General features: G+C 46.3%; 1 protein-coding gene across 1 annotated transcript in view; it reads left to right on the forward strand.

The window, feature by feature from the left end:
• The first annotated feature begins 896 nt into the window (after positions 1-896).
• The window catches only part of GNAL (G protein subunit alpha L), a 389,656-nt gene continuing 366,590 nt past the window's right edge, over positions 897-23,962 (forward strand). The window contains exon 1 of the mRNA XM_075314560.1: positions 897-1,612. Coding sequence (XP_075170675.1) covers positions 1,183-1,612 — 430 coding nt within the window. The 5' untranslated portion in view covers positions 897-1,182. The remainder of the gene's footprint in view (positions 1,613-23,962) is intronic.

Below are 23,962 nucleotides of genomic sequence, written 5' to 3' on the forward strand. Positions count from 1 at the left end.
CAATTTCACTGCAACCACAGATCTGCCGCAGATTTATCTCTCTGTGTGTGACGGGGCCTTTAGGCTATCTGCTCAGAGTTTAATGTCAGTTTGGACTGACAGACTCCCTATTAGCAGGTCAGAGGTGGCTGGTTGTCTATGACCACCCCATAGCCATCCATGTAGTAACCCTTCCCCTGCCAGTTTGGGCTGACAGACTCCCTATAAGCAGGTCAGAGGTGGCTGGTGATCTATGACCACCCCATATCCATCCATATAGTAACCCTTCCTCTGCCAGTTTGGCTGGTTGTCTATGACCACCCCATAGCCATCCTTGTAGTAACCCTTCCTCTGCCAGTTTGGGCTGACAGACTCCCTATTAGCAGGTCAGAGGTGGCTGGTGATCTATGACCACCCCATAGCCATCCATGTAGTAACCCTTCCCCTGCCAGTTTGGGCTGACAGACTCCCTATAAGCAGGTCAGAGGTGGCTGGTGATCTATGACCACCCCATATCCATCCATATAGTAACCCTTCCTCTGCCAGTTTGGCTGGTTGTCTATGACCACCCCATAGCCATCCTTGTAGTAACCCTTCCTCTGCCAGTTTGGGCTGACAGACTCCCTATTAGCAGGTCAGAGGTGGCTGGTGATCTATGACCGCCCCATAGCCATCCATGTAGCAATCCTTCCCCGCCAGGCAGTGTCACTTCTCCATCTCGTCACCCAGTAGTAAAATGTGAGCGCACATGATGGAGAAGAGCGAGCGTGGTAAAAATAACCCTATGTCTTAGTAAAGTAGCGCACTCCTACAGCGCCTCCACTGGCTCTGTCCTAGTGTGACGAGCACACGAGTGTCATTACGGTAGAGTGGACCGGCTAGTACCGCGCTGGAGCTGCGTGTCAGGTGACCTCCGGCGGGCGCTGTGTGCGTGCATGTGTGCTCTGCCGACCGGAGAAGATGCAAGATGGCACGCTGGGAATGTGAGCGGATCGTCGGCTCAGTGTCGCCAGATAACGTCGCTGTGGGGATTCCCGGCTGGATGATGAAGAGCTAATCCCCGCTCCGGAGCTGTCATTATTATCGGTGTCACATCGGGCTGCGTCCTCCGCTTTACGCCTCCGATCCGCTCGTATTACCTGATCTCTGCGATTGATCTGCGGCTATTGATCGGCGGCACCGCACGTGCAGCTCGCCAGAGCCATGGGGCTGTGCTACAGCCTCCGGCCGCGGCTGTTCGGTGATCCCAGCGGCTCCATCTCTAACGCGGCCACCAGCTCGGAGAGTGAGCAGCCCCCGGAGCTGTCAGCGCCGCTCCGAGCCGGGGACCTGCGGCATGCAGACAGCCAGCTCAGGGATGGGCAGCAGGGCAAGCCTGGCAGAGGGGACAGTCCGGACGGGCTGCTGCTGCTGCTCCAGAACGGGGGCGGCGGGGACGGCAAGGACGGCAGGCAGCACAAGCAGATCCGAGAGCAGCAGCCTCAGCAGCATCCTCTGCAGAAAGGATGGGACAAGCTCCGGCTGGAGGAGAAGGAGGCCGAGAAGGAGGCCAAGAAAGTCAGCAAGAATATAGACCGGGTGCTGAAGGAGCAGAAGAGGGAGTACAAGCAGACACACCGGCTGCTGCTGCTGGGTAAGACACCGGGGCCGTCTACAGGAGGACGGCTCTCCTCTGCCCAAGGTCCTGTGCTGATACAGTGGGCAAGGACATATAATGTGTGTGTATAATATAGATATTAGTGGTGGTGTGGGTATCAGCCATGGCTTCATAGCTATGGTGGCAGCCTGTACTTCGTGTGCTCATGGTGGTACCCTACCCAAGCAGCAGTGGAGGGGGTGTTACATGGGCAGCATTTGCAGGATTGGAGATGAAAAGGTGGCGGTGGTTTAACCATTGCAGTGCTGGCTGGTTGTGTTCCTGGCATTATTACTCCCTTGTAACAGCACAGTTCCCCATGTTCCCCTCCTGTCCTGTACTCTAAATTTGATGTAAAAGATGCTGACTCAGCTCTGCTATGTTTGTGGGTTAATCTGCTGCAATGTTATCAGCGCACTATATCCAGGAGCCTGCGCCAGGTTTAGCTCTGCTACATGTGTATGTGCTGGATGTTTCCTTGTTAGTCGCCTGTGTCTCACCTCTGGGAATGTCAAGGTGAGTGTGTAATTGATAAATCTGTAGTAATAGGATCCTCAGGGATGTGTCGGTGTGCTTTGCCGCTTCACTTTGACTATTCAGGCGTATAATCTGTCCTAAGGGAGAAGGCGGGTGCTCTCTGTGGTCCTGGCCGGCTGCTAATGGAGGCTGTGGCCTGTCACATTACACCTCCCGCTCGGTGTCTACCCAGGATTATTGGAATATCTTTTTTTTCCCCTCTGTCTTACACCTTTAAGACATTTCATTTGGAAACCAATGGAATAAGTGATCCATCATATCAATTATGAAAGCAGAAGCAAAGTGATGTTTTTTTTTTTAATTTTTCATTAAAGCGAAAAAGTTCTGCATAAAAAAAAACGCCCCCATAATAATCGTTCAGACCCCTCTGCTTCTGTTTCCATAACTGGAGCGACAAATCACTTATTCTATTTGTTTCCAAAATGGAACCGAATGTCCCAACTGATACCGGAACAATTAAAGGTGGAATTTCTGTGTCAGGGTAAAGTCACATATAGGTACATACACGTGCGGCGAGCATTGCAGCATTACAGGGAAATCCTGAATGATTTTGTTCAGACCTCATTGATCAGATGTTTGCTGCTCCTGCAGGGGCCAGATATATGCAGTGTTAAAGGCTGGAACAGCACCGCTCCGTACCGAGGAGTGCCCATACTGGGTACTGCAATTCTGATCCCATTCACTTCAATGAGATGTGAGCTTCAGCATCTGAGCGATAACTACACAGTGTATGATGCTGTTTTGGTTGTGGGCACAGTTTACATCCAACCTTAATGGGAGCTGCAAACTAGAATTCTGGGGCGGTTTGTACCTAAGGATAGGGCTTTACTATAAGGCCAGGCGACCCATTTACTCTTGTTCTACAGTTCAGAAATCTAGTGCAACAAAATAGAAATTGACATTGTGCTCAATACTGTCAGGAAAAAGCATTTTTTGTGTAGCTACTAGTGATGAGCGAGCACTACTGTGCGGTTGGACAGGCTCGACTCATGTACCAAGTATAATTGAAGGTAATGAGGAACTTGAGCATTTACCTTGGAAGCCTGGAAACATTCTTGAGTTCCCCATACTTCCATTCCACTCAGGTACTCCAGTCGTGCCCGTCCTAGTATCCAACTGCTTGTTATGTGACCTGGGCATGGTAGAGCTCACTCATAACTGCTGCATCTTGGGAGCCATAACTTTCTATTTTATCTCCTATTCACATTAAGACTTGATATTTTTGGTTATGGGTGCATGTAATTTATTATGTGTGTGTGGTGATGCATAAACTCATATTTTCTGCACTTTTTGCCCAAGACCATAACCCCTTTTCTTCCCATATTATAGGGTTCATTTGACTGTCATGCGGCGGTCTCTTTGCCAATGCTGTGGTCGTGGGACTAAGGTGCCCTACAATCAGAGGCTGATGCGACAGCCTTGGTGTCAGAATTGTAGAGCATAACACCGCCATCTTTACCTGAAGCTCTTCTATAAGGCCACTCTTCAGAAGAGGCTGCTGTAAAAACACCATGCTTCCATTATTTATGGGATTAAAGGAGATCTGTTATTATAACCCATATTCGTTCACTCGCTCGTTCATGTCAATTCCACCTCAAAAACATCTCTAGAATTCGTCCTTTTCTTACCGTTGCAAAAACTCTTACTGTCGCTCTCATTCATTCTCGCCTGGATTATTGTTATTCTTTACTAATTGGTCTCCCTGTTACTAAATTCTCCCCTCTCCAATCCATTCTAAATGCCGCAGCCAGGATCATTTTCCTCTCCAACCGCTTCACTGATGCCTCTGCTCTGTGCCAGTCATTACACTGGTTGCCCATCCGCTACAGAATCCAACATAAACTTATCACTCTCACTCACAAAGCTCTCCACGGTTCCGCAACACCCTAAATCTCCTCCCTCATCTCTGTCTATCACCCCACCCGTACCCTCCGCTCTGCTAATGACCTAAGGCTGGAATCACATTTATGCGTGTTAAATTGGTCCGAGTAGCAGGAAAAAAAGTCGGCCGATTTTAGTTCACTACTCATCAGTGTGCAATCAGTTTTTACCTTCAGTAGCTGCTACTCATATAATGTTATGTACAGAAGCATTTACATTGTTCTCTACTACATGCGTGAAATCTATTGTGAAAAACGCATGTCACTACGATGGTCTGTATGCACCCATAGACTTGCATTGGAGAGACTCGTGCGAGAAACTTTTTTTTTTTCTCTCACTCCGATGCTCCGAGAATTTCTCACATTGCACTCGTGCGAGATAATCGCAAGTGAGAAGCCGGCCTAAGACTGACATCCTCAACAATTCGAACCTCCCACTCTTGTCTTCAAGATTTCTCACGAGCTGCGCCTATGCTCTGGAACACACTACCAAGAGCAATCCGATTTAATTCCAAACATCCACACCTTTTAAGCGGGCCCTAAAAACGCATTTCTTTAGACTAGCCTATCACCTCACCGCCCTGATCTAATCTAGTCCCTTTCTGCCCGTCATAAAATGTACTTCCAGTTCTTGTCCCCTGTATCTTCTGGTCCCTTCATCTTCATGTACTTTTTTACACTCTGAACCTGTATAAATTCTGGCAGGCGACCAGTCCATGCAGCTGGTTTTGAATCCCCTACTAAATCGATGGCTGGACCATATATGACAAGCTTTTCTCTCCCATTCACCTTTTGTGTCTCCCCTATTTCCTCATAGACTGTAAGCTAAGGCTGCTTTCACACCTCCGGTTTCTGCAATGCGGCACACTCCGGCACTTTGCAGGAAAATCGCAACCGTTTTTTTTTTGCTGCCGGTTGCGTTTTTTCTGCATAGACTTTAATTAGTGCCGCATTGTGCCGCATGGCCTTGCGTTCCATCCGGTTTTTGCCGCATGCGTCAGATTTAGCCGATGCGGCGGCCGGATGGAACGTTGCCTAGCACGTTTTTTCGTGCAGCAAAAAAACCCACATCGCGCCGCATTCGGCATTTTCAATGCATGCCTATGGCGGCCGGATGCGGCGCGATGCGGCAAAAACCGCATCCGGCCGCCGCATGCGGTTTTTGCCACTGCGCATGCTCAGTAGCATGCCGCAAACGGCAAAAACCGGACGGGCCGCAAGGGAAAAACTTATGCAAAGGATGCGGTGTTTTCACCGCATCCGTTGCATAGCTTGCACAGCCGGATTGAGTTGCAGAGCTCAAGCCGGATGTGTGAAAGCAGCCTTACGAGCAGGGCCCTCACTCCTCTTGGTATCTGAATTTTGTTATTTTGTATTGTCTCATATTGTCTGTACATGTCCCCTCTGAATTGTAAAGCGCTGCGGAATATGTTGGTGCTATAGCAATAAAACTTATTATTATATGATTATAACCCACATTTATATTATAGTGAAATATTTTGAAAATTCCCTATGAGATGATCACTTTTGTTCACTTTTTTTATATACAAGTTCCCTGTGCTGTACCTCTATTATTCTTCTTGGAAATATGTAACTAATGCAATAACCATTTTCTTGTCACATTGAGCGCGTCCGCACAGTCTGGCCCTGCTAGTTTTAGCATCCGGTGTCACCTCAATTGGTAAAACCAAGCAGCCAATTTGGTGTGTTCTGCCTAAAATGTAATAATGCTAATATGATCCGTAATCTTGTGCTGAGTCAGAGGGACACGGGTTGCATGGAATTAATACTTAGTGTTGCATTAGCGATAAGTCATGGAACAAATATCGAGTGCGCCGTTCAGTCCATCATCATGACTTCTATCATTCACAGCAGTTATGCTTATGGGGGTGTGGGTTTGATAGTGGATCTTGATGGATCCCATTTATCAATAATTGTTTTGTCAGGTTCTGTTTTATATAGGAAATAATTATACCACATTCTTTACTATTCTGACCATCATAAAGCAATCCAGTCCGAATGAGCCCTCGTTGTGCTATGTACTGGGCCCATAGCATGATGATAAAACTATGGACACATGGACTGAAAATATAATGTACCACATAAAAATACATTACATTGTTTTTAACATCTCAAAAGGATGAAGGACGGGTCTTGGTGATGTGCCCTTTAGACCAGGGCTACACAGCGACCTGTATCCCGTGACACTGAAATCACAGTGACCTATTGCATGAATGTAATCTCCTAGGTTGTGATCTGCAACATAGTGTGACACGTTCCCAAATGCGTTGGTAATTTTCTTTTGCTGGTCAGAGGTAGAACACAATGTCTGACTGAGGCCTAAAGGCTGCGTTTGCTGGTCAGAGGTAGAACACAATGTCTGACTGAGGCCTAAAGGCTGCGTTCACGTGACCGTATTTTCAGTGCTTTCTGTGGGAAATGATGACATCATAAGGTCTGCGCTCAGACCATTATTGTTGAGACTCGCCTCTTCAAGTCTTGTGGCCCGGTTCATCAAAGCTTTCACTCCAGAATTTTGGCGTAAAAAGCTTTGAAAGTCGCAACATTTTGGCCCAACTGAGTTGCGTGAAAATGTTTAGACTATTGAAATCATGTACATCGGTTTCTCTCAGCTCCTGGGCCATGCTGGTGTGGGATTGGTAGGCCACAATTCATATCTAATTCATTCAAGTAGCCAACTTCTTTATTGAGACTTTTTCCATACACCCTGTGAGACTGTATCTTTCCACGGATGAATACTCGAGGTGGAGGAAAGAACAAGGCTGCTCTCTTAAAGAGAGGCACGAGTTAACTTCTCTCTATTTTGGTGTAATCATTCCACTATTTGCTATCTAGCACTTGGGACTGTTACTCCATTGATTTTTTTTTTTTTTTTTTCCCTATGGACTTGAATTTAGATGCAGAAAAATGCACTTTCTGTTGCAGAAACGTAGCAAAAACGCATGTACAGTAATCCTCACATTAGTATATCCATAAACTTTTAGCAGCTAAATATCAGGAAGTATAAAAACAAAAGCAGCTTTGTGTAAAACCAGATATACTAACAATAGACAAAAAGGAAGCATCAAAAACACATTAAAAACATGTAAAAATTGCAAATAATCTAATTTACATAATAGGTACGGAAATGGTGCTAAAATTCTGCATCATCAAAATCTCTTCAAAGGTCATCGTGGGAATATAGCCTTAAAGGGAACCTGTCACCAGTTTTTTTTCAGTATTGAACCAAAAGTATCACCACCTGCAGCTCCTGGGCTGCATTCTGTGAAGGTGCACCTTGTTCCCCGCCTCCCCTTGCAGACCCCAGAAATAGCTTTATAAAATTTGACTGCCACGTATGTAAATTAACTGTTCCGGTGGGATGGACGTCCTCTTCTTCTTTTTTTTTTTTTTGGCTCCTGTCCCTACATTTGCCGCTGTTCGCGGTCCTCCTTTGATGATTGACGTGGATGACGCCTCCATCATCCACGTAGCTGGGCAAAATCACGTCCCTGCGCAGTCCTTCCCAGTTCGCACAGGTGCACTACGCTGTGCCCCATTGCGGGCAGAACTGAAAACATAGGTGCACTTGCGCGAGCCGTGAGCGCTTCGCAGACGCGAGATTGTGAGAGCGCTCACAGGCTTGCGCACACTGTTCTAAAGCGGAACTCATCGGATCCAGAAGATGTTCCCATGCCTCACCGAGATAGACGGTGGAAGGATCCCTGCTGCGGCTGGAAGCGAGGAGTTCTGGAAGCGACGCGGTGGGCCCAAGGGGTCTTTCACGACGTGTGTAGGCGTGAGTTTCGTCGGGCTGCCGCGCTTCCCAGGTGCGCTTGGGCACGGCAGACTTCCTTATCGGCGTGCAGTGATGACGCGCACACCTATGATCATGTGACTGCAGTCACATTGTAGGAAGGAGAAAGTGACTTCCGGGCTCCAGTGGAGGCATCCTGAGAGAAGGGCTGTACCTGGCAGGTCCTGCACTTGTTTTAAAGTGCAGTCTGACCGCCAGTAGAGCGCTTTTGCTCCAGCCACACATCTTCTCCAGCGAACATGGATGAGGCCGTTCAAGAGCAGCAGCACTAAGAACACCACCACCTGCAGCCAGGTCAGCAGCAGAAGCGACGTGGTAAAGGTTTTTCCCACTCTGTCTGGCAGTGCAAGCGGCACCAGCCAGCAGAGTCACAGCTCCAGCAAGGTGGACCAGAGGAAAAAAGTTGATTCTGCTGCCTCCGGATTAAATTCGTCACCTGACCCGATTTTCTCCTCCTTATCCGGTACAGTCAGTATTATCCTTTGATAAATGATCTTCGTGAAAGTTCCCTTATAAAGGATTCCTCCTTTTCTCCCTCTTGTATTTTGTTAGGAACAGCCCAAGAAAAGTCTTAGGCTGACTAAACATAGGGAGTGCACCCTCTGTGTAGGGAAGGGTTGCCCAGCACTTGGCCCAAACGTCTATGCCATTTTTAAATTCAATCGATCTAAGGACCATCATTAGGTCTGAGGCGAAGAGCTCCCGTGAATCCCTATCCAAAGGGAAGAAAGAGCATAGGAAGGAACATGGAAAATCATCACCCCTATGAAGCGAATCCGACAGATCGGTAGGGGCGTGCGAGTCCTCAGACTCCTCCCGTGCATCCTCTTCCTCTTCCTCTGACACTGATACTGGGGGGCACCATTGCTTCCCTCCAAAAGACACATAAGTTGGTCAGAGCTGTCAGGTCCACAATTGGCATACCCAAAGATAATACTCGTAAGACAGTGAAAGACGTCATGTTCGGGGGTCTCGAGCAAAAGAATCGCTGAGCTTTCCTGATCAATAAAAATAAATCCTTCAAGAGGAAATACCCATTTGATGACTCCGCCACAACATCATGGGGAAAAAAAAACAAAGCGAAAAATTGTATGAAAAATACCCTGAATAATAATAAATAAAATGCAAGTGCTTAATAACAGGGTACTTAGTATATACATTTTTGCAAAAAGGTAAGAAGCCATAGGATAAAGCCCCGAAGCTGGATGTGGCCATCTCGAAGACATCTAAGAAATCCACCCTACCCTTCGAGGATTTGGGAATCTTGAAGGACCCAATGGATAAGAGTGGATAGCTTCCTAAAAGGGACCAGGGAAGCTTCAGCAGGGGCCCTCAGACAGGCAATTGCGGCGACGTGCACAGCCAGGTGCTTATCAGTTTGGCGGACTCATCTAGAGGAGCAACTTCGTGGCAAGGTGACCAGGGAGGACATTTTATCCGCGATTCTGTTGATGCGCTGTGCATCGGCAATCCTTTCCGATGTGTCAGCAGATTCAGCAAGGTTGTCAGCTCGGTGGTCTACAGCACTATCGAACGCGGCTTGCAGGGCCCTCTGGCTTAAATGTTGGCCAGGAGACATGCGAGAAAAATCAAAGCTATGCTTCATCCCCTGTGAGTGGAAATTTCTGTTCGGCTCCATGTTGGATGACATCTTAGAGAAGGCCAGAGACAAGAAGGGGTTCCCAAACATCTCCCTTCTGTCTAGCCCCCCCCCCCCAGAGACCAGAGGAGATGGAATTTGGACTGAGGGAGGAAATATCAAGGCCTCATGTTTAAGGCCATGGGCGCACGTGTGCGTTTTGCATGCGTTTGTGCATCCGTTTGCACTGCAGCGTAAACGCATGCGTTCTGCGTCCCCAGCAAAGTCTATGTAACTTATGCAAATTCCATGCGCACGTTGCTTTTTAGAATGCAGCGATTTGCATGCTGAAATTTGTGGCCGAATCACTGCGTTCAAAAAAGCAACATGTCACTACTTTTGTGCGTTTTGGATGCTTTTCCCACTCTGTATGGCACAGCAAGCATCCAGAACGCATGAATTCTACATCCATTCCGCACTCAAAATACATCCAAAACGCAGCTTTTCAGCAGCGTTTTGAAATACACATGCAGTGACAAAACCCTGCAGAATATTTGTCACGGCAGAAAGCAGACGTGCGCACATTGCCTAAGGGTCCCTTCCCAAAGGGGAAAACGCCTGTCCAGTGACTGGTGTCCCCAGGTGGGGGGGGGGATACTCTCCCTATTCCTTCCTGCCTGGGAAAAAATCTCAACCAACAGCTGGATTCTCTCATTAGTAAAGTCCTGCCTGAAGTTGAGATTTCTGGATTTGCCGCTGCAACGTTTTGTTATAATAATAATAATCTTTATTTCTATAGTAACAACATATTCCGCAACGCCTTATAATATCCCCCTGTACGTCCCTGGTGGAGCAACAAGTGTTGGAATTGGAGGTTCTGGACCTGGTAAAGCGAGCAGTCCTCTTGGAGTTTCCGATGCAGGAGCAAGGGAAGGGATATGATTTCCCTCTCTTCTTGGTCAACAAACCTGAAAGGCATGAATGTTCATATAAAATGAGAAACCTTCAAAATGGAGACAATCAGGTCAACAGTGAAGATTCTTCTTCCAGGATGTTATATGGCTGTCTTGGATTTGAATGACGCCTACTATCGTGCCTATACACGTCGAACATTAGAAATTTGTCAGAGTAGCCCTGTACATCAAAGGACAGATACGCCACTTCCAATACAGAGCCCTCCTCTTTGGGCTGTCATTAGCCCCGCGTGTGTTTTACCAAATTGATAGCAGAAGTAACTGTTCATCGACAGAAGCACAACAAGCTACTAGTCCCATACCTGGACAACTTTCTGATTGTGGTCACGTCTTATCGTCATAGTGTTGTACAGATACAGGAAGTGTGTTCCACCATGCAGAACCTGGGATGACTACTAAATCTGAAAAATCAAGATTAAAGCCACGCAAAGTACAGGTGTTCTTGGGTCTCATTCTAGATTCCAACACCCAGGAATGTAGTCTTCCACAAGACAAGATATTACACATCCACAACAATGTCTCCAAAGCCATGGCGTCACCTGTTATGTCACTCAGACAAGCCATGTCTGTCCTGGGGTCGCTGACCTTGTGTATCCCGGCAGTTCTCTGGACTCTGATTCATACCAGGGAATTGCAGTGGAACATTCTGGACAGTGAGGGGACTCTGGTGAATTATCAGCAATACTGACGCTAAAACCATCAGTGATCCAGTCCCTCTTTTGGTGGAGAAACACACAAAATCTGTCAACAGGCGTAGCATGCAAGAACTCAGTCTCAAAAGTTATTACTACAGACGCGAGCCCCAGCAGCTGGGGAGCTCATCTGCAGGACCATCTAGTTCAGGGAGTTTGGTTTCTCCCATTCCAACCAATCTCCTCAAACCTAAAAGAACTGATGGCGGTAGAACACGCAGTGTTTAAACTTTCTACCCCTTCTTGTAGGGTGTCACGTGCAAAATCTCTCGGACAATTCAGTAACTGTGACTTACATCAACCATCAAGGGGGAACTCGTTCCAGAGCCCTGTTAGAGACGACTGTCTGCATATTTCAACTAGCAGAGTAACACCTGCAGTCATTAACAGCCCTACACATCAAAGGAGAAGTCAACTACAAAGCGGATTTGTTGAACCGCAATCGTCTACGACAAGGGGAGTGGGTCCTGAATCACTCCGGTATTTTCCCAAATAGTGGACTTGTGGGGGAAACCAGTCATAGATCTGTTTGCAACCAAACAGAAACGGAAGGTTGAAACATTCTGTTCCCTCAGCCCCAAAGAAAATCCCCACGCAGTAGACTCCTTCCTGGTCAGATGGGACTTCAGTCTATCATATGCCTTCCCTCCAGTGATACTGATTCCAGTTGTACTGAGGAAGATCAGAAAAGATAGAGCAAGGGTCATCCTGATAGCTCCCTTTTGGCCCCAAAGGCCTTGGTTTTCTTGGCTACAAAGGATGTCCATATCCGTCCCATGGGTGCTTCCAGACAACCCGGACCTTCTCTCACAGGGACCAGTCGCATATCCTCAAATTTCCAGCCTTCATCTAACTTGAGAGGTTATTGCTAGAAAGTAAAAGTTGCTTCCTTAATCTAATATCAACTTTGCTCCAGGGTAGAAAGACAGTAACCAATAAAATTTATGCCAGAACCTGGAGCAGATTCTTGTTTACCCCAGGAGTCCAGCTCAGTGAGGTCCATATCTGTTCCATCTTGGAGTTCCTGCAGAAGGGAGTAGATTTAGGGCTTTCCACTAGCACCCTAAAAGTCCAAGTGTGCACACTAGGGGCCTTATATAATTGTGATTTGGAATATAATTGATAGATTTCCAGGTTCATTGGGGCCCGCTCCAGAGCAACGCCTATTGTTAGCACCAGATTGAGATCCATGGAGGCATTCTAGGTCTATCAGCCATGACCCAGCCTCCCTTTGTACTCATAGCATCAACACCAATTAAGTTGCTTTCACTTAAAACCATCCTTTTAATGGCGTTAGTGTCAGCTTGTAGGGTTAGTGATATCCAGGCCCTTTCTGCAGATCCTTCTTTCACCCAGATTTTAGAGGATAGGATTGTGTTGATACCAGATGCAGCGTATCGCCCTAAGGCTGCTTTCACACATCCGGTTTTTGCCGTCAGGCACAATCCGGCAAATACTGGATAAAACGGATCGGGCACCGGATGCGTTTTTATCCTCATTGAATTGTATTGGCGCCGGATTGTGCCTGATGCTCTTGCGTTTCAACCGGTGTGCGCCGGATCCAGCGAAATTTCTGTGTCCAGCTGCCGGAAAGGTTGCACAAGGGAACATTTTTTTAGTCACAGGCAAAAAACCACACCGTGCTGGATCCGGCAGCGTGTTGTAAAATGAAAGCCGTAATGCAGCAAAATACACATTCCAACGACGGATCCGTTTTTTTTAACTGAGCATGCTCAGATGTGTAAATTTCTTTCTGTCTCTTTCTCTCTGTCAATGTCGGTCGGTCTCTCACTATCGATATCTGTCATGCTCTCTTTCTGTCGATGTCGATCTCTGTCTGACCAGTGTCTGTCTGTCTGTCGATGTCGGTCTCTCTCGGTTGGTCGGTCTCTCCCTCTCACCCCCTCGTTGCGCTGCACAGCTGTCACAAATCTCCCGCGGCTTCTCCTGCTTTGAAAATGCCGGCCGCTCATTATTCCATCTCGTATTCACAGCTTCCCCCGCCCACCGATGCCTATGGTTGCAGTCAGACGCGCCCCCACGCTGAGTCACAGCTGTCTCACTGCAACCAATCACAGCCGCCGGTGGGCGTGTCTATATCGTGCAGTACAATAAAAAAATGACGTACAGTGTCGTCCCCTTCCCCCCCACAATTTTGATACCAGCCAAAGTAAATCCACATGGCTGAGGTCTGGTATTCTCAAGATGGGGAGCCTCCCAGCCTAAAAATATCAGCCAGCAGCCGCCTGGAATTGCCGCATCCATTAGATGCACAGTCCCGGGACTCTACCTGGCTCATCCCGAATTGCCCTGGTGCGGTGGCAATTGGGCTAATAAGGAGTTAATGGCAGCTCATAGCTGCCACTAAGTCCTAGCTTAGTGATGGCAGGCATCTATGAGATACCCCCCCCCCATCACTAATCTGAAGTGAAAGTAAATAAATACAAACACTGAAAAATCCTTTATTTGAAATAAGACAAAAAACACCCTCTTTCACCACTTTACAGTATTAATCCCCAAATACCCCTCAAGGTCCGACGTAATCCACACGAGGTCCCAAGACGCTTTCAGCTCTGCTACATCGGAAGCTGACAGGAGCGGCAGTAGAACACCGCCGCTCGCTGTGAGCTCCACGGAGCAACTGAAGTGAGTCGCGCTCTCAGCGGTGACGTCACTCAGGTTACCCGCGGCCACAGTTGGATTCTCTGTACAAACTGCTACAACAGATCAGTTTTTTTTACCAGATCCGTCGCATCAGTTTTACCACAATCTGCGCTGGGTCAGTTGCATCAGGCACACACCGGATTGTGCCTGACGGCAAAAAACGGATGTGTGAAAGCAGCCTTAAGTTGCTTCTACATTCCATAGGTCTCAGGAGGTAGTTTTCCCATTCTTCTGCAGTATCCTCGGGAATTAGGAGTAGAAGCTACATACCCTAGATGTCCGGCGATGCTTGATAAAATACCTTGAGGCCACAGTGTCTTGGAATAGTTCTGGTGGTCCCAAGCGACTTCCATTTAAGGATTATGGAGGCCACTGTGGTCTTAGGAACCTTGAATATTGTAGAAATTTTTTATAACCTTGGCCAGATCTGTGCTTGCCACATTCTGTCTCTGAGCTCCTTGGGCAGTTTCTCTGACCTCATGATTATCATTTGGTCTGATATGCACTGTTAGCTGTGAGGTCTTATACAGACAGGTGCGTGCCTTTCCAAATCAAGTCCTATGAGTTTAATTAAGCACAGATGAACTCCAATGAAGGAGTAGAACCATCTCAAGGAGGATCACAAGGAAATGGACAGCATGTCACTTAAATATGAGTGTTGTGAGCGAAGTGTCTGAATACTTATGACTGTGATATTTCAGTTTTTCATTAATAAATGTGCAAAAATTTCTACATTTGTTTTTTTTCTTTCAAGATGGGATGCAGAGTGTACATTAATGAGAAAAAATAAACTTCTTTCAATTTACCAAATGGCTGCAATGAAACAGAGTGAAAAATTTAAAGGGGTCTGAATACTAAATAATAAAGAAGATTTTGGGGATTTAACTGAAATCTGGCACCACACTTGACCTATTAAAATGAGCATACAGGTTAATGATTGCTGAATAGTGATGGGCAGATACCCGGGATCGGCATTGATCCCGGATATCTGGCCGGACACCGGTCCCCATATAAGTCTATCCGGACCAGAATCCGGCGCTTTAAAATGGAGATAGAAGGGATAGGGGTATTGGAGCAAGTGTGCTATACTTGCCAAGCAGGGCTGTGGAGTCGTGGAGTCTGAGTCGGAGCTCATTTCGGTGGAGTCTGAGTCGGTATAAAATGCACCGACTTCGACTCCTAAAATATATAATAAATTGGGGACAGTAGTGCAATGCAGAATGTGCTGAATATTTTTTCATAGGAATTTGGGAAAGTTATGAAACGTCCTATAAATGGCTGTTCTATTCCTGATCTAAGACTACATTCACACACAGCGTTTTTGCTCCGTTTTTTTGAGGATACGTTTGTCAGCTGCAAAAGCAGATCAGCTTTTTAGAAAACTGCATCACCTGAAAGGTTTTTGAGCTCATAAATAATGCTTTCAATAGCAAAAGCAGATTAGAAAAAGGCCACACACAAACTGACTGCTCATTCTCTGTGAGGATCCTCACAAAACGATGTGTCTGAATGTCCTATCTTGAAACCCATTGCCTTTGCTGGGATGTCCAGAGTCACTGCATTTCACTGAATTACTTTGCCATCAATGTTCGATGTTTGTAACAAGAAAGAAATTATTAGCAAGACACTGGCAGTAAAAGATTGTAAAGCTCATCACATCAGCCAGTTTCTCCAGGCCTTAGTGGAAAAAGTTCTGCAAGACTACGAACTCAAAAAAGAACAGGTTCTTGCTATTGTAAAGGACAATGCTTCAAACTTGATAGGTACAATTAAAGGGGTGGTTCACCCATTTTTTTTATTTTCTGTAGGAGTTCTACTTACCTTTCTAGGCGTTTTCTCCATTGGCTTCTGTTTCCAGTTCTGGCACTGAGCAGCGCAATCCTGCACGCTCAGTGCCGGTCACATGACCCCCTGGAGCTGTGGCCGCCAGCATCCTCTGACGTCCCGGCATTTCCGGGCTCTCAAACAAGACGGGTACGTCAGAGGAGGCTGGCACCACTCACACTGAGTGACAGGGCTGTGGGCGGTGACTACCGCACGTCACAGCCCAGTATCGAGGGGAGGATCCGGAGGACGTCAGTGTGGAGCCGGCGTCCTGCAGATGGTGAGGCACGGGGCGCCAGTGTGCAGTACAGGGGGGGGGGGGGGTTCTTCAGCTGAATCCCCCCTGCACGTAAGTATGTGATCACACTGTCCACCCGCCCGCTCTGCTGCGATGTCAGGAGAGCGGCCGGTGTCGGGCAGTGTGATCATCTGCTCCTCCCAGCAGCAAGACACTGACAGGCATGTCACCGCTGTGCTCTGCCATCTGTCCTGCTGCATGGGACCAACTGTCTGCACTCTGTCACCTGCACCACAAGTCACAGAGTGGAGACAATTGGTGACATGTAGCATCCGGTCACCTGCACAACAAGTCCCAGAGTGGAGACAGTTAGTGACATGTAGCATCCGGTCACCTGCACAAGTCCCAGAGTGGAGACAGTTAGTGACATGTAGCATCCGGTCACCTGCACAACAAGTCCCAGAGTGGAGACAGTGACATGCTCTGCTCTGACACATAGTGTGCTGCATGTCACTATCTTCTCCACTCTGGGACTTGTTGTGCAGGTGACCGGATGATACATGTCACTAACTGCCCCACTCTGTGACTTCTGCTGCATCGTACCAACTGTATAAACTCTCACCTGCACAACAAGTCCCAGAGTGGAGACAGTGACATGTAGCATCCGGTCACCTGCACAACAAGTCCCAGAGTGGAGACAGTGACATGCTCTGCTCTGACACATAGTGTGCTGCATGTCACTATCTTTCTCCACTCTGGGACTTGTTGTGCAGGTGACCGGATGATACATGTCAATAACTGCCCCACTCTGAGACTTGTTCAGGTGAGAGTGTATACAGTTGGAACAATGCAGCAGAAGTCACAGAGTGGAGCAAGTTAGTGACATGTATCATCCGGTCACCTGCACAACAAGTCCCAGAGTGGATACAGTGACATGCAGCACACTATGTGTCAGAGCAGAGCATGTCACCAACTTGCTCTGCTCTGTCATCTGCGGTGCTGCATGTCACGTTTTTGCCGCGATTTGGTGCGTTTTTTGCTGCGTTTTTGCTCACTGCGTTTTTAATCAGTGCACAATGCCATTAAAGATTGTTGATGAAAAAAAAAAAAAAAGGGCTGATGTCATTTCCTTCTTCAAAATGTTCATTGTATGCAGGAGAGCAGACAGCAGCTGCCGAACTACAAGGCTCAGCATCCTCCATTCACTAGTGTATGCAGGAGAGCAGACAGCAGCTGCAGGACTACAAGGCTCAGCATCCTCCATCCAGGACTGTATGCAGTTTTTTACCCAAAAAGAAAAAAAAAATGACATGGGCTTCGCCATATTTTTGTATGCTAGCCGGGTACAGCAGGCAGGTACGGGCTGCCCCCAACCCCCAGCTGCCTATTTGTACCCGGCTGGGAACCAAAAATATAGAGAAGCCCTTTTTTTTTTTTTTTTAATTATTTTCATGAATTTCTTGAAATAATTTTTTAAAAAAAATGACGTGAGCTGTGCCTTATTTTGGTGTCCAGCCGGGTACAACTAGGCAGCTGGGGATTGGAATCCACAGTGAAGGGTGCCCAAGCTTTCTGGGCACCCCCACTGCGAATTGCAGTCCGCAGCCACCCCAGAAAATGGCGCTTTCATAGAAGCGCCATCTTCTGGCGCTGTATCCAACTCTTCCAGCTGCCCTGATGCCGGGTGGCTAGCTGGGTAATAATGGAGTTAGGGCTAGCTGTATATTATCAGCTAGCTCTAAGCCCGAAATTCATGGTGTCACACCAATATTAGACATGGCCACCATGAATTTCTAGTAATGATTAAAAAAAAAAACACAACACACAGAAAAATATTTTTATTAGAAATAAAACACAACACAATTAGTGACTCCATCTTTATTGAAATAAACCCCCCTCCGCAGTAATCCTGGGTTAGGGTCCCGCGCCGTCCAATCCGGATCCAATATCATCTGATCGGTTTGCTGGAAGGCAAAGCGATCAGATGATGTCAGGTTAAAGGATGTGAATCACATCATACATCAGCTGATTGTATAAAAGCCGATTATACAATCAGCTGATGCATCAGTAGAAAAAAAAATAAATAAATAAATACATACTCACTTATGTGCTGATTACCGGCAGCTCCTGCAGCGGAGTCTGATCCTGGCCCATCACTGCAGGAGCTGCCGGTAATCAGCTGATTAAGTCCCCTAACGGCAGGATCAGCTGATAGCCAGCCGCCGGCACCGCGAGAATCGATCAGCTGATGCGTCAGGTGACTGCATCAGGTGATCCACCGCCAGGTCCTGCAAGCTTCGTACGTGCCCCGGGGAGACTGCACACAGCCGGAGCGGCGGTACCGAGACAGGGGCTGGAAGCAGGCATGGCACCGGGACCCTGCAGACAGGTGAGTATGACATACACACACATACACACTCACACACTGTATATACACACACACACACACACACACACACACACACACACACACTGTATATACGCGCACACACACTTTCTTCCCCTGGCTGTGTAGAGCTGCTGCTGTCTCTGTGTGATTGCTCTCAGTGCACATCCACTGGGAAGAGGCAGGGAGGAGGGTTTGGGTGGGAGCAGAGTGGGTGTATTAGACACAATGGGTGTGTTAGATAAGCTAGACACCGCCCTAGAGCCACAATGAATTCTGGGACTTGTAGGAACTGAACACAGGAAGTCAGAGGAGAGATTAACCCCATCAGAGCTGGAGCCAGCAATGAGCATGTGCTGCTAGTGCACAATAAAAGGTAATTTTGCTGAAAAAACATAATAGATGTGTTGAGGGGCACATATTAGCAAGATTTATCAGAAAAAAAAAAATCAGTTTTGGTAACTGGACAACATCTTTAAACTGATGAATGAGAGTAATGATCAACAGCTAGAAGAAAATTTAGGATTCAGTATGTTTGAGATGGAAGGCCACAGCGCTGTTCATGTAACTGAGGAACAAACAGATATTACAACAGAAGAACAGCAAAATGATACTTTAGGATTAGAGGATCTTGTTGAAGCTGCTTCAAAACACTTTCATATTCATCACATGCGCTGTGTTGTGCACACGCTGCAGCTGGCAATAAGAGAGTCTGCAAGAGGGACCCCGGTTTCACACATCCGGCTTTTCGCCGGTTTGGCGGATGCGGCGCACTCCAGTACAGTGTATACAGTACAGTGACAGCGCGACAAACGCGGGTCACATTGCTGTCATGTGACTGGAGCATGTGACCTGGAAGTCGCGGCGCTGCCACTGTACTGTATCGTACTGTACTGGCGTGCGCCGCATCCGGCGAAAAGCCAGATGTGTGAAACTGGGCGGACATGCTGGAAATCTAATTGGAAAAGTGAGGAAGTTGGTTATTGCCGCCAGAACCCCTAAAATTGATTCCATCTTGAAGAGGCGTGCTGGGAAAGGGGCAATTGTTGATCAAGCCACTCGGTGAGGCAGCACTTATTTAATGACTGCTTGAACTAAAATCGTTTCTTATAGATATGGTGAACCCTCAAGTAACATTAAATGAAGGTCAATGGACACAGGTGGCTGAATTCAAGGAATTGCTTAATCACTCATTTACCGTAATTAAAAAATTACAAGCTAAGGATTTAACTCCTGGCATTTTCATAAGGGAGTGGAAGAACTTGCTATTTTGCCTGTCCCAAAGAGGAGGTTTAATCGCAGATGGCATTTCTGCTTCAATGAAACGGAGAGAGAGACAGCTATTGGAAAATAAACTTCTTATGGCATCTGTTTATGTAGACCCAAGTCCTCGTTTACTGCTTGATGATCAACAGCTTACTAAAGGAAAAGAAGCTTTGAGTGAGGTAGCAGTTATGATGACCGGCTATAGTACTGCCAGGCGCAAGAGGACTTGGGGCCTGACAGTGCTACTGCTGCCATATCTTTATCCTCATCAGAGGAGGAGTTTAACTTTGACAAGTATTTGGATGACATGGAGCAGCAAAGCGTTGCTGCAAGGAAAAAAATTTCACTCCGTCTCCTATAGCAGCAGATTGACCAGATTTCAGTAAAATTTTTCACTTGCTCTCAAAGAAATAGAAAAATTCAACCGTTCATCAAAACTGACTGTGCATGAGGCAATTCCTTTATACCCGGAAATTGTTAGAGATGTTGCCCATGTGGTTACAGCTTTGCCTCCAACCCAAGTTAGTGTAGAGAGGTTGTTTTCTAGCCTTAAAATTATTAGGTCAGATTTGAGGTCATCTATGAAGGAGGATCTGATGGAGGCAATTCTATTTCTTACAACAAATTCATGGACTGCACAAATGTTATTTAGTATGTCTTTGTTGAAAACTGTTTTTTGCCACTTACATAGTGTATTACATAGTGTCCATATATATATATATATATATATATATAACACTATGTAATGCACTATGTAAGTGGCAAAAAACAGTTTTCAATAAAACATACTAAATAATTACATTTAGTATATTGCTTATATTTAAGTGAAAAATTTGATGTAGTGCAATGTAAACCATCAGAGATTTAATCATTTTTATGATACTATAATCAAGATATTTGGACAGAACATAAAATATATTTCTTGGAACACAACTTTAGAACACAAAAAACTGTAATAAATTGTAAATAAGTAATACACTATAATATACAGTAGATTACACATATATCTTGTGTGTATGCATATATATGCATACACACACACAAGATATATGTAATTACTGTATATTACATAGTGTATTATTTACAATTTATTACAGTTTTTTGTGTTCTAAAGTTGTGTTCCAATAAATATATTTTATGTTCTGTCCAAATATCTTGATTATTGTATCATAAAAAATATTAAATGTCTGATGTTCACATATACATGTTTATGTACTACAATAAATTTTTCACCTAACTATAAGCAATATATGTCGGAGTCGGTGCAAGAGAAATTTATGAGTCGGAGTCGAAGGTTTGCCTTACTGACTCCACAGCCCTGTTACCAAGTCTCCCGCTTGGCACTAATGCTTCTTCCGGGGCCACTCATTAATCTCATACATATGGACTGCTTCCTCCGCCCACAGACAGTCCCTTCATCTCTTTATTGATTGCGGTCAGACATACCTCCACCCTGTGTGATAGCGTTTTTAACTGCAACCAAGACTACGTATTGGCGGCGTGCGTGAGATCTTGACCTCCAGAGCTGGTGCGAACAGCACGGTCAACAGGATTATAGAATATGCATCGCTCATGCGCACGTGCGGTCTGGGGTGCCATGGCGCCTGTGCTCAATCGTTGGATTCCCCGGCCGGCGATTGCGCACACGGCGTGCGTTCCTGCTGGTGCAGCCTGGGAATTTGATGGCGTGGCACATGTGCGGTGGTTTTCCAATCGGCACGAGCATGCTACGTCGTCATACTCTGCCCTAGGGTATATTTCTGGTAATTTGCACACCAACCTGGAGCACACGTGAATGCTGCCCAATCCTAGAACTGTCTGGTTCCCCGCCCTCAATACAGGGGGTTAATTTTGTTTAATTGGCGCTATCTATAAATACCACCCACCATGCCGGCATCTTTTGGAACATTACCTCATCTGTTTTTGGTCATCTTACCTGGGTACTCCACCATTAATAATCTCAATGAAGTGGAGACCACGAATCCACACCATGTTTAGCTATCATTGTATCCAGTGTGAGATAGTGGGTCCATTGATATGTGACGGACGGTACGTATCTCCCAGAATGCATACAGAAACATATTAGAGCCCTACATAGGGGTCAGTCCAGTAACCTCCAGTCCGGGTTATACAGTTGGCTCATGGCCACAGTTCTCGTTTAAAAGCTCTTTGTAAAGGCCTGGGTGGGGCAGAGCTGCTTTTGTAAGCTGCAGAGCAAGAAGCTGAGAGGAGTTCAGACCCGTGTGGTGTGATAACACATGTCTGTGGGGGCTCCCTGAAAAGCAGTACGGGGAACAGTAAGACCGACTTCTACGGCTGCGGGTACCTGTGTGACGTGGTAACCTATGGACTGTATATAGCCTGGATGTATCCTGAAGGACGTATATTCCTGTGCAGCAGCGGTAAATAAACTGATGTTGATTGGACTTTTTGGGTCACTGCCTCTTTGTCGTCTTGGGGGACCCCCACCCCGCTACACCAGGGATACCTTTCACTGGTGTGACAGACTGCATCAGTCTCCTGAGGAACCGTGTAAAGGGGAAACATGTTGCGGCGTACAGTTCTGACATTCTGACTAGGAGCAAGAGAAGTTATCTTCTTTTTTTCATTATCCCGTGTCATATATTTACCCTCATACCTGCCAGCTACTTTTTAATGGTATGCACTAATCACTTTAGTAGGCACTTGCACTTTTCAAGGTTGACTAGGGATAAGTGACGGTGAGGTGCCATATCGTACTGAGGGTGCCGACCTTCGCTGACAGGCAGGGCACAGGAGGGGGATACATACCCGGGTTAGTACCCTCCTTTGCTGTGCACTTAGGTTAAGGTATCACGATTGGTGTTGCTAATTTTTATTTAAATATATTAAAACTTTTTTTAAAGGGTATCTTTACTATGTATTTTAGTGTTTATACTACCCAGTACTTCCAGCAAATTTAATTTTAGCTTTGTATCAAAATAAGAGGGACACCATGCGGCTTTTTTACATTATATAAATAATTTGGGTAATAAGGGGTAAATAACAGCTCACAGCTGCCACTAAACCCTAGATTAGTAATGGGAGACATCTGAGACCCCCCCCCCCCCATTACTAATCTGTAAGTGAAAAGCGATTAATGGAAACACTGGAAAAATCCTTTAAAACACACCCTGTTTCACCCCTTTTATTAACCCCCCAAAGCACGCAGATAGAACGTAATTCACACGAGATCCCATGACGATTCCTGCTCTACTACATCTCAAGTGACAGCGAGCGGGCTCAGTCCGCCTGCTCTGAGCTTCAGGCAGAGCATGACTTAACCTGAGTGACATCCCCGCTCATCACTCAGGCTATTTGTGGTCACAGGTGAAGGACCTTGGGATTGTCACCGCTCATCACTGTGGTTCATTCTCTGCCTAAAGCTCACAGCATGCGGTGATGTTCTATACCCTCGCACTGTCACTTCAGACGTAGCAGAGCTGGAATTGTCGTGGGATTTCGTGTGGATTATGTCAGACCTGGATATTTTGGGGGTTAATAAAGGGGTGAAACAGGGTGTGTGTTAAAGGATTTTTCCAGTGTTTGCATTAATTGCTTTTCACTTAAAGGGGTGAAAAAGGGTGTTTTTTTTTTTTTTTTTTGTTTATTTCAAATAAAGGATTTTTTCAGCTTTCACAGGAATTGACTAATAACGGCGTCTTGACAACCCAGTGGTGCCCTATAATAATATCATGGGGCCGCCGATGGCAGCGGGGAACAGCGTGATTGCGGCTGCAGTGCTTTAAATCGTGCTGTTAGAGTTTGACAGTGTGATCGAAGGCGTTAAAAAGTGTGGTGGATCTGTGTCCCTGTTAACCGCACACATCTGCTGATCCGCACCGCAGACATATGCGGGGATTAACGCAGACTCCCCACCAGAGCCCGCAGTAACCAGATGTAAAGGACCAATGATATTCTAGGACGTCATTGGTCATGGAGGGATTATAGGGAATCTGTCAGCAAGTTTTTGCTATGTAATCTGACAACAGCATGCTGCATGGGTTAAAATATAGAATTCAGGGATGCTTATGCTATCAGTGTCCAGTCTATTGTTTATTTCCTATGGTTACAATACAATGTCATGTTCACGGCAGTCTGACACTCCCAACCCCCCCCCCCCCCGCCTCTGATTGAAACTTCACTGTTAATGTACAATCTTTATGGATAGCCTAGTGTGGGCAGGGGCAGCTCTCAGCTCTGCTAGATGGCTAAATCTAAAAATTCTGATTGCTTCAGAACTGCTACACCCATTTATCTAAGTGATACATTATCGGATTCATGATCTCTTTGCCTACATTGTTACTCTCGGATGAGGTAACAAAAACCTGCTGACAGATTCCCTTTAAGCAGAATGGGCGTTACCAGTGTGAAACACTCAACAGGAGAATTGAAATTTGACTAATTGCAAACACATTTATTGCAGCTCTCTGAGCTCCGCAAAATATTGCTCCACAATATTGCAACCATGC

This window comes from Anomaloglossus baeobatrachus, chromosome 6 (genome assembly GCF_048569485.1).
Source record: "Anomaloglossus baeobatrachus isolate aAnoBae1 chromosome 6, aAnoBae1.hap1, whole genome shotgun sequence".
Classification (NCBI taxonomy): domain Eukaryota; kingdom Metazoa; phylum Chordata; class Amphibia; order Anura; family Aromobatidae; genus Anomaloglossus; species Anomaloglossus baeobatrachus.